General features: G+C 48.9%; 1 protein-coding gene across 1 annotated transcript in view; it reads right to left on the bottom strand.

Annotated features, from left to right (window-relative positions):
* The window catches only part of XKR6 (XK related 6), a 180,167-nt gene extending 179,305 nt beyond the window's left edge, over positions 1 to 862 (bottom strand). Inside the window, exon 1 of the mRNA XM_027697795.1 lies at positions 153 to 862. Within this exon, the coding sequence (XP_027553596.1) occupies positions 153 to 862 (710 nt within the window). The remainder of the gene's footprint in view (positions 1 to 152) is intronic.
* Between the last annotated feature and the right edge of the window lie 11,079 nt (positions 863 to 11,941).

Genomic DNA, 11,941 nt, shown 5'->3' with positions numbered 1-11,941 from the left:
GTGACACCGATCCACCTCAAACCAAGAGGTGACACCGACCCACGTCCCCCTCCCGCCGGGCGCTCACACCCCCCCGCCGCGGCCGCGCTCCCGAGCCCCCCGCGCCGCCCGCCCCGCCGGGGGCTCGGCGGAGTCCCGGGCCGCCCCCTTACCTCCAGACCTGCCCCATCTGCAGCAGGTGGATGACGGTCTGCCAGACCCAGACGGAGATCCTGCAGAGGCGCTGCGCCCCGGGGGTGGCTCCTCCTACCCCGGCGGCGGGTCCCCCGCGCCGGCCCGCGGTCCCCCCCATCATGGGCGGCCCGCGGCTGCTGAGCCCCTGCACGGCGCCCAGCCCGCCGCCCGTGAAGTCCTGCACGAACCAGCGGAAGCTCAGGATCTGCACCAGCACCGAGGGCAGCAGCACGAAGGCCAGGGTGAGGCCGCACCACAAGTAGTCCCGCCGGCCGTAGTGGTGCAGCGCCAGCCACAGGTCCGTGCCCACGTCCCCCACCAGCACCAGCAGCGCCAGCACGATCCACAGGCAGTCCAGCCACGGCTTCTCGGCCGCCTCGCCGACCTCCGGCGGCCCCTCGGCGGCGGCGGGGGGGCGCGGGGCCAGCGGCTCGGCGGCGGCGGCGGCGGCGGGCGCCCGCCTGAAAAGGTTCCGCAGGCAGGCGCACCGGCAGCCCCAGTAGCAAGACGACGTGTTGCAGCAGTGGCAGATGTGCATGGAGCTGCTGGCGCCCGGCTCCTCCGCCACCTCGGCCGCCGCTGCCCCGACGCCGCCGCCCGCGGCCGCCGCCGCCTCGTCCAGGTTGTGCAGCTGGGCGAAGCCGCCGCCGCCGCCGCCGCCGCCACCGCCATCCGACTTGGCCGCCATCTTGCTGCCGCCGCCGCCGCGTCCCCGGCCCGTTCGCCGGGCGCTCGCTCGCTCGGCCCCCCCCGTGCCCGCTCCCCCCGCCCGCCGCTTCCGGGGGCGGCGCTTCCCGTGCGCGGGCCGCGGGCCGGGCCGGGGCCGCCTGGCGGCGACAGCGGCCGGAGCCGGGAGGGAGCGGCAGGGAAGGGACCTGAGAGACCGTCTCGTTCCAGCCCCCTGCCACGGGCAGGGGCACCTTCCACTAGACCGCGTTGCTCAAAGCCGTTCCCCCTTGCCCTGTCGCTCCGTGCCCGAAGTCCTCTTGGAGCCCCCCCTGCAGAATCATTTAGGTTGGAAAAGACCTCCAAGAGCATTGAGTCCAACTAACCCGGCGCTGCCGTGTTCACCCCTAAATCGCGTCCCCAGGTTCCACCTCTACACGTTTTTTTTTGAAAACCTCCGGGGATGGTGACTCCACCACTGCCCTGTTCCGTTGCCTGACCACGCTTTCCATGAGGAACTTTTTCCTGATATTCCAATCTAAACCTCCTCTGGCACAGCTTGAGGCCATTTCACAGAATCACAGAATCACTTAGGTTGGAAAAGACCTCCAGGATCATGGAGTCCAACCTGTGACCCATCCCCATCTTGTCACCCAGCCCAGAGCACTGAGTGCCACGTCCAGTCATTTCTTGGGCACCTCCAAGAGTGGAGACTCCACCACCTCTCTGGGCAGCCCCTTCCCAATGTCTGATCACCCTTTCTCTGAAGAAATTCCTTCTGATGTCCAAACTAAACCTCTCCTGACTCAGCTTAAGACTTTGGTACTGGAAGGTGCTCTAAGGTCTCCCCAGAGTCTTCTCCAGGCTGAACAACCCCAGTTCTCTCAGCCTTTCCTCAAAGGAGAGGTGTTCCACCTCTCTAATCTTCGAATCACAGAATCTTCACAGAATCATAGAATATCCTGAGTTGGAAGGGACCCACAGGTCCAACTCCTGGCCCTGCACAGAACACTCCAACAATCCCACCATGTTCCTGAGAGTGTTGTCCAAACAGTCCTTGAGCTCTGGCAGCCTTGGGACCGTGACCACTGCCCTGGGGAGGCTGTTCAGTGCCCAACCATCCTCTGGAGGAAGAACCTTTTCCTAATACCCAAACTAAACCTCCTCTTACACAGCTCCAGCCTCGGGTCCCTCCACTGCCCCTCGTGAGGCAGCTGCAGACTCTGATGAGATCTAACCTCAATTTTCTCTTCTCTTGGCTGAAGAAACCCAATGACATCAGTTGCTACTCATATGGCTTCCCCTCAATATCATTCACCATCTTCCTGGTCCTCCTTTGGACATTAAAAACGTTCCATTGTGTTTCTTCTCTCAAATTCCATGTGCTGACACCAGCATTCCCAAGACCATCCTCAGCTGGACCCCCTTGTGCTGACCCCATCCCACTCCCAAATCAACTCCCCTGTCCAGTGTCTTGACTCTCAAATCCATATTCTGAAATGCAACTGCCCTGTCCCTGTCACCTGCTCACCCTCAAATTCCAGGACCACCACTCTGCCCCCCAGGCTGTCCTCAGTCCCATGGCTGTGCTGGGGAAGGGGTGCTCCTGTCCCTCCCCATTGCACAGGTCCCCCTCCTTTACTCTGAGGGTAATGAAGCACTGGAACAGAGAAGCTGTGGCTGCCCCATCCCTGGAAGCGCTCAACACTGTGCTGAATGGAACTTGGAGCAACCTGGGATAGTGGAAGGTGTCACTGCCATGTCAGGGGATTGGAGCAAGATGATCTTAAAGGTCCTTTCCAATCCAAACCATTCTGGGATTCATTCTATGATAATACTGGCACTCTCCAAGCCCACCTGGGCACCCCAACCTCACATCACCTCATTGCCCTTCCAAACACCCCACCACAGTCGCTTCCTGTCCCTTTCCTTCTAACATAAGGATCACACATCCTCTCTCTCCTCTGCTCTTGTCCTTTCCTTACCCACTTTGGAGGACACTGCTTCTCCCACCCTGTTCTTATGGAATCAGGCAGACCAACCAGCTGCTCTCCATGGGCTCAGCTCCATGCTGGAGAAACCTCTGACAAGCTGAGGAAGCCACTCCCTGCTCTGTTTTTGGGATCTGCCTGGGGCTGAACTGCACCCCAGGCAGCTGTTTCACTGAAGAACCCACTGGCAGGCTGGGATGCCAAATTCAGGGTCCTTCCTCCCCAGTTCCCCATTACACATCTGTTCATTCATCATATCCATCTTTTCTGAGCTGTCTTGTGGTGTCCTCTGTAGGTTACAATCTTCCCTCCTTACCATTTGTACTTTTTCCTGTTTCATAAGGATGCTCCTTCCAGATCCTCCTCCAGCTGCTGCTTCTACCTCTTTCCATGGGAGTCTGAATTCTACCCTATCTCTCCTGTCTTTTTCTTTAAATTGTGGCAAAAACCAGGGCTGAGAGATTCGGGGCTCCAGAACTGGCTGCCAAAGTTGCTGCTTTGCGGAGTCTAAATTTCAACATGGAAAAAAAACCTCCCAGAAGGTAGAGAAGTGCATAAATGCAGATAAAATGCTTTTTGCAGGGAGGAAGAGTTAATTTAATCCTAAGAAAAGTGGGATGACTTGCATATATTAAATAGGCTGCCTGAGAAGGGTGTACTTGGTGTTTCTGAGTTGAAGGAGCTCAAAAGTTTTGTGAAGTCTGAAAAGTGCTGCTGTTTTTGAAATGGTTGGATCCTCCTACAGTGGAGAAACAGAAGAAAAGGAGCAGAAAGCAAAGTTTTTGGCATTAGCCGGGTGAATTCACCTGATGCACACCTGGATGTGACCAAAATGAAGTCAATTGGAGTGAAACTCTAGTACAAAGTTCTCCAAAAGGAGAAAACTGGTATTATCGATAATATTATATAAAAGGATTGGAGAGAGCATGATCCCACAGGTCCCCATGATAACAAATCCAAATGTTGCAGATATTCTCTTATTTTCTGCCCACTTAAGCTATTGCAAGAACATGGAAATAGATAAGACACAAACCAGCCCTTCACGTGCATAAGACATGTATAAAAATATATATATATAACATAAAATCTCTCTCCTGTTGGACACTTTCAAACCTAAATATGGATGTTAATTCTCCCAGCAGTAAGAAATAAGGACTCTGGGACCTGTATTTTTGGGTGGGAAGCACCCAGATTAAGCTTCAACTTCTGATTTGCTGCACAAGGAGATATAAATGGAATCATTCCTCATCCCTTCAAACTTTTCTGTGTAGCAGATTTGCTACATATGATTAGAAAGAGGGGGGAAAAAAGCAAAAGCAAAACAACAGAGAAGTAATAACACTATTTGGTGTTATTATTTAAATAGAAGTGTAGGTTGCACGTTGCACTTCACGAACCAATAAGGGGGCAGACGAGTCATCTGTTTTGATACAAAAACAACCCAAACTTGTGTGATGAGACATTTGGGTGGGAGAAGGCAGCAGTTGAGGATTTTGGCACACAAGATGCGAAAAGCAGCTGCTTGGCCAAGAGATGACATGATACAGCACACTGTTGGCACTGCCTCCCAATTTCTCGGTGCAGTTGTGACCACTGGTGTCCAAGAAGGGCAAAGTCAGGCTGGAATTTGTGCAGGGAAGAGCCAGGCTTTGATCAGAGGTCAGGAGAGTCCGTCTTTCTCCTGTGAGCTGGAAGAATTTGGCTTCTTTAGTTTAGCATAAATAAGATCGGAGAAGGAGTTTTCTGCCTATAAATACACCCTGGAAAGTAAATGCGCCTGGAAAGGCGCTGGGACGCTGAAGGGCAGTGGTGGAAAAGTAAATGAGTAGGAACTGGCCAGGAATATATTTAGTCTGGAAATCGGAAGATCTTTCCAGTAGGAGTATGGGAGACTAAAATAAAAAAGTAGCTCACTTCAACACAGAGCTTCATAATCTTATCAGGGAAAATGTGTGCCAGCGTGGAACGATAAACAGCTGGAATGAAAGCCCTTGAAAGGTCTTCCATCCCAGATCATCTCTCCTTGGAAAGATCTTGTCCATTTGGATGCATGGAACTCTACGTTCCTTCCTGCATCAGGCGATGACTCATGGATACATGACTCCGTGGGTGGCCAGAAGTGATATCTCCACCACTTACATCTTAATTCCTGATTATCCCATGATGTTCTCCAGCTCCTGCTCACTCTCCTAGCACACAGCAGAGATGCAGCCTTGTCCAAATCTCCTCACAACTTCCCCATTTCCTTGGTACCCACAGCCACATCTGCGTGGTGGCTTTGGCCAAGGACATGGGAATGGTGCTTTGCCCTCTCAATCAACAAGAGCTGTTCCATTGTAGCCCTGGCCCTTCCAGAGAGCTGGAAGTCATTAGTCAGAGCCTGTTTCTTTTATTAGCCAACACTATGGTATTTTTAGGGATTTTTTGGAAGTTGTGAGTGTCAATCACACCCATGTTGAGATCTCTCAACCCACATTTTTGAGAGGAGGAAGCTTTTTTTGGCGCTCAGTGTCATCCCACGCTTCCATCGCGCTGGAGGCGCTTCTGTCCGGAGGTCTGGGTAAACTCTGGGTGACCCTGAGATCTGCAAGTATTTATAAAACGTGTTTAGCCAGGGTTTTTCCCTTGCAGCACTGGGAGCTGATCTGTGTGTGCCTTGCATTTCATGCTCTCTCTGTTCTCCAGAAGCACCAGCAAGGCACCAGGAATGGGAGGAGTGTTTGGTGCTCTGGCAGCACCCCGGCATGGGATCATAACCTCCTTGTGCTGCTTGGGTAAAGGCTTTTTTGGTCCTGATCAATACACTAATTGGGCTGTGTGGTCTTCCATCTTCCAGGCATTTATTCAGATCAGGGGAACAAACACTATATATAGAGAGGTATGTAAGCCAGAATCAGAGTTGTGTAAATCTGGAAGTACCTCATTTAAATAACTGGGGGATGGATCCAACCGAGAGTTTGGTGTACGTGGAGTACAGATAATTACAATTAATGGGGATTTACTTTAAGCAAAGTAGGTCAGAAAAAAATGACATCTTATTGTGTCGTTAGTTTCCATCAATTACTTCCATGTTGTTTGCTCAGTCCCCAAGTCAAACGAGTGTGGGCTGACAGCCTTGCAAGCTCAACTTGATATTGTCTCCAAAAATCAAACTGCATTATTTCTGCCTCATGCATCATCACTAACAATAAAGCATCCACTGCTGGAATATAGCAGGTGGCTTTGTTATTCATGCATGAGGCAGAAAAGGCTCCAGCTTCCTTTGCCACAACGTTCATGTCTCTGCAGTATGAAAAGTTGGATATGTTGGTAAACTTAGTAGTTATTGTGTGAGCTCGGCTTAGAAAACACACTTGTGCCAGTCTTTCTGTTGATTAACTTTGCTAATTTCTATTAATATTTTTGAATGCTACGTGTTTATACCTAGGGAGGATTAACAGGATGCTGCTTTTGCTATTACTTGTCTCTTACTTGTCTTCCTGTGGCAGCACTTCCATAGAATCTTGGAATCATGGAATGGTTTGGGTTGGAAGTGATCTCTTAGAGTTCATCTCCAACCCCCTGCCGTGGGCAGGGACACCTTCCACTACCTCAGGTTGCTCCAAGCCCTGTCCAACCTGGCCTTGAACACTTCCAGAGATGGGGCAGCCACAAGTTTTCTGAGCAACCTGTGCCAGGGCCTCACCACCCTCATTGTAAAAACCTTATTTCTTATATCTAATCTGAATTGACCCTCCTTCAATTTAAAACCATCACCACTTGTCCCCTTTAGCCCCATCTTTCTTATAGGCCCTCTTCAAGTACTAAAAGGCTGCAATAAGGTCTCCCTGGATCCTTCTCTTCTCCAGGTGAACACCTCCAGCTCTCCCAGCCTGGATTCAGAGCAGAGGGGCTCCAACTCCAAAAGCATCTCCGTGGCCTCCTCTGGACTCACTCCAGCAGCTCCACATCCTTGTGCTGTTGTTCCTCAGGGTTGGAGGCAGCTCTGCAAGTGGGGTCTCAGCTGAGGGGTCAGAGGGGCAGAATCCCCCCCCTCTCCTGCTGCCCACGCTGTGGGATGAGCCCAGGACATGGGGGGTTTCTGGGCTGGGAGTGCCCATGGCTGGGGCATGTCCAGCCTCTCCCACCCCACTGTCTGACATTGGGCTCTCTAGGAAAGGTGCAGAAGGTGGCAAATGTTGAAAAGCCAACTCACAGCCATCCTAAGAACTGCCTCTAACAGAGCGTGAGGAATGTTTGGTGAAGATTTCCAGTTCCATCCCTTCTTTTTTATTTGAGGGCTTAATTTTTAAGTGTTCATTTTAGCAATGAAAGTGATTGATAAATGTTAGCAGTGACTGTCAGTAGCCCTTAGTCCCTACTGATCAATCATGGAATCACAGAATCATTTGGGTTGGAAGGGACCTTAAAGATCATCTCCATCCACCCCCCTGCCATGGGCAGGGACACCTTCCACTAGTCCAGGTTGCTCCAACAACTGAATGTGGTGTGTTCTCACAACTGGACCAGGTGCTTGACTTCCTATCACAGTTCCTTACAACTCTATCCTTTCACATCCAACTGAGTAGTTTTGCATGGATTACCCTTTCCAGGAAATACATTAAAATGAAAATATATATTTAGACTCCCGTAGCCCAACCAGGGAAAGGTCCTTTTCAAAGTAAACATCCCTGTGAGCCACCCTGGTTTCACTCACTGAGGTTTTAGCAAGATGAGACTGTCACAGAGAAGGCATCTAAACCAAGAGGCTTTTCCTTAAAAGTGGACTTCTCTTCCTGGCTATGTTTTTAGCAAGATGAAGGTACTGATATAACCTACAGAGATTGCGAAACCTGTTCAGGTCCTCAGGTGTTGCATGATAAAAGCTGGTTAACAATTCTCTACTAAATATGGAATTGTGTGAGTCCCAGCCTTGTCTCCATTGGACAGGAACGTTACATTCAAATCACTTCACACCTCCTGACAAATTTAAGAGTTAGTATGGTCTTGAGAAGTGTGCATTAGCAAACTTCATCGTTCCCATTATCTAGATTTTACCTGCGGTGACAGGTTTTATTCAGCTCTCCTCAGGCTTCCTTTCATCTCCTGAGAGCTGCAACTGTTTTCATTTATCACCGTGCATCAAAAGGAACCTGCCTCTCTGCTCTCCCTTTGTGGGACACCTTTTAGCTGCCACCAGCTGAACCGGTGACATCGGATGCGTGATCATGAGGCCACCCGGGGAGGGGGCTGTGCAGGAGGGGGTGACAGCACGAAGCTTTCTGACCCTCCTGCCTTTTCCATGCAAAGCCTGGAAGTACTTGCAGCTTTCCCATTAAACCAAGCACAGAATAATCCCCTCAGTCCTGCTCCTCAAGGTAGTGGTTACCCAGCAGGAAGAAGCAATGTGACTTCATCAACCAAAAAAAAAAAGGTGGTGAGAACTGTGTGTTTCTCCCCTTGGAAGAGCATTAACAGCTCAGACCTCCAGTTTGATGGACTTGCTTGGTGCTTTTCCAAGCTGGGATTTAGGAAAAGCAACTACACAGCATTTCCTACTTCCCCCCATGGGATTCCAATGATTTAATTGGCTATGAAGGGCAGGGATGTACCTCACAGAGTAGCTGCTGTTGTCAGTGTGCCACGCTGATTTTTGGAGCTCAGGGAAAAATAAAGTTATCAGGCAATGCTTCCCCTTCCCAGTTAGGTGAAGGTTGGCCCCTGTGCCAACAGGAACTGTGTGTAGCATGTTGCTTTTCTGTTCTTTTGGGTCACTGGGAAAGGCAAGGGACAACCATGGACTGTGAGAAGAAGTGGAGTTGGATTTCACACCTTGACTAAGGTAAAGTGTATTTCTTATAAAGTGATCCCCCTTCCCGTGGGCCCTGATGCTTATTTTTTGAAACTGATAATCATGGAATCACAGAATGGTTTGGTTCGAAGGGAACTTAAAGATCATCTCATTCCAACCCCCTGCCATGGGCAGGGTCACCTTCCACTAGCCCAGGTTGCTCCAAGCCCTGTCCAACCTGGCCTTGGACACTTCCAGGGATGGGGCAGCCACAGCTTCTCTGGGCAACCTGTACCAGGGCCTCACCACCCTCACAGGGAAGGATTCCTTCGCAATATGTAATCTGAACCTATTTTCTTTCAGTGGGAAGCCATTCCCCCTTGTCCTGTCCCTTCAGGCCCTTATCCAAAGTCCTTCTCCAGCTTTCTTGGAGCCCCTTTAGGCACTGGAAGAGGCTCCAAGGTCTCCCAGAGCCTTTTCTTCTCCAGGAGAACACCCCCAGCTCTCCCAGCCTGTCTCCAGAGCAGAGGGGCTCCAGCCCTTGGAGCATCTCCATGGCCTCCTCTGAGCTTGCTCCAGCAGGTCCTTCTCCTTGTGATGTTGAGGTCCCCAGAGCTGGAAGCAGTACCTCAAGTGGGGTCTCATGATAATGTAAACCTTCTCCAAACCCGTGCATGTGACAGAATATTTAACACTATCACTACAGAGTTGTTAATTAAATGCATGACCTTTTATACCAAACCAAATAAAGACAGGAAATCTGAACCTGTCTGGTTTCCCCTTGGAAAAAAAAAACAAATGAGGAAAAGACTGCTGGTGGTAGCCACTCTGGTGACTGTAGCTTCTTCCATCTCCCTTTGACTGAAACATCAGCCCAAACATTGCCTGTGTCTTCATTTCTTCTCTCCACAGTCCTTCCTCTAGTCCAGGTACTGCAGAGAAATCACCTTCCCCTGGTTACTCACTGACCTCCTTAGGCCCTCCATGGACCATTTTCCTAAAGCTCTGTCCACACCAGATGTTCTTATTTTTCTCTCCTTTTCAATCCCGAGGACAAAATTTTAATTACCATTGTATTCCTCTTGTTTATGGTGTGAATCTTGGAGTTGTCCTGTGCAGGGCCTGGAGTTGGACCTTGATGATCCTTGTGGGTCCCTCCCAACTCAGGAGAGTCTATAATTCTGTGTTGGTTGCACCTTTGCAGCCCTTCTTTTCTCACCAACAACCACATGGGATTTCTCACTTCTGTGTCCTTTTGCACTTGATAAATCTTTTCTCCCTCTCTTGGCTTCACTACAGTTTTTACCCTTTTGGTCCTGAATAGAATCATAGAATCATAGAATCATAGAGTCACAGAATTATAGAATTATAGAATCATAGAATCATAGAGTCACAGAATCATAGAATCATAGCATCATAGAATCATAGAATGGTTTGGGTTGGAAGGGACCTTCAAGATCATCTAGTTCCAACCCCCTGCCAGGGATCTTTCCACCCCATGTCCTCTCATGACTCAGCTTCTCTTGGAAGGAACAGGCTCCAATTTCAAGGAGCAACATGGGCTTTTTACCTGTTCTGAAGAGATCCATTCACCTGGTTTTGCCACTTGGCATTAAGTGTAAGGAGATGGGGCATAAACACTGTTTATTGTATAACTGAGCAAAGATCTCTTCTGCAGGATAACAGAAACACTCCTTACTTTTGTTCTCCCACCATATTAAAAGCATCACCATTTCCCTTTCTCTATTTTTAAATGCTTTTAATTAATTTGGCTTTGCACAGGTCATTCAATATCTCAGGGGACAGATGAGATTTGCCCAGCTTGAAATGGATGCTTAAAGTCTTTCATCTCTATGGCAAAAATGATCATGTGGCTATTTCAGACAGTGTCTAAAAATTAAATCTGGCCATTCTGAAGTCCTGGTTCAGGCACACACTGTGCTTTCTGATATGTGAACATCACCAGTGTATCTAGCTTTGGCAAGTACTCTTATCATTTCTTCCATCTGCCAGCACACACAATATTTCTGAATCTGTTAATTAAGCAACGGAAATTTTGCCCTAAGATACCAGAGGAGCTGGTTCAGTTTCTTTTGCAGTGAAAACTGATGTTTGCCTTGTCCATAATTACCTAAATTGTTGAGGAAAAAAATGATTCTGCTTTCGTGTTGATTCACTTTTGAAATTTCCTTGCCAGGGCTAAGTGTGGCGCCCATTTAAATTATCTCCTACTCTCATTTTCCTCCAGACCTGTTATTTGCTAACAAAGATTCAATATGGAGAAATGGGAAGGTGACAACCACCTCCTTCATCAGTGCGAACGACAATAATCTCCTCTCCTCTACCGTGTAAATATAAACATTGAATCATCCCAGGCAGAAAACCCCTCCTGCATTTAGAAATATGGATGTGGAAAGGCGACACCTGCTCTCGTTTATGGAGTCATAAAACTCAAGTTTATCCAGTGATTCCATGGAAAATCCTTTAGGAGATCAACAGCAGCTTGGACTTGGACTAAAAGTGTCCCCAGCGTTTTTTTCCAAGAGTGTGGACATTCTTTACTCTTTGGTTAGCCTTCCACTTGGAAATAAAAGATTAATGTTCCTTCTTGTCAAATTATTGGAATTATTGATGCTAAGAATCATCCCATACAATTCCACTATAAATTATTTTTTTGTATGGCTCTTTGATATTATTAGCAGATCTAAAACAACATTAAACCTCCCAGAAATGATCACTTCTTGGAATAACTGCTGTTGGGTGTGCAGAGACTTGTGGTGAGGGTGATCTCAGGGTGATGGTCCTTCTTGTCAGAAACTCAACTGCTGGGAAAAGGACGTGGAAGCCTTTGCCATCATCCTTTTAGATGTGCAGTTCTGCACAGTCGGGAGTTGAGAGCACTTGAGTTCAACCATAGAATCACAGAATGGTTTAGGTTGGGAGGGACCTTAAAGTTCATCTCATTCCAACCCCTTTCCGCTAGACCAGGTTGCTCCAAGTTACTATTCCTAACCAGAGTTAATAAATAAACCTGCACGTGGCTCCATGAATCTTGCAGAGAAGACAAAAGCGAACCACTCCAAAGGCAGAAAAGACAAAAGTGAACATCTTCCTTCTCTCACCCTGCTGAAAATCCAAGTTCTCCAGGCTGTGCTGGCTCCTCTTTTGATTCCTCCCCATGCTTTGAGCCATTCTTCTCTCCACAAGGATGGGTGTTTAGATGCTTGTGTCCTAATCAGCCGCAATTACAGCCCTTTCCAGTATCTTCTGCTGCCAAATTGGAGGGGGGAAAAAGAGAAAAGGTTTGAAAAAAAAAAAAAAAAGAGAGAAAGGCTAATGC

The sequence above is a fragment of the Neopelma chrysocephalum genome, unplaced genomic scaffold, assembly GCF_003984885.1.
Source record: "Neopelma chrysocephalum unplaced genomic scaffold, ASM398488v2 Primary Assembly neopelma1_123, whole genome shotgun sequence".
NCBI lineage: Eukaryota > Metazoa > Chordata > Aves > Passeriformes > Pipridae > Neopelma > Neopelma chrysocephalum.
This window is presented reverse-complemented; position numbering and strand designations above follow the sequence as displayed.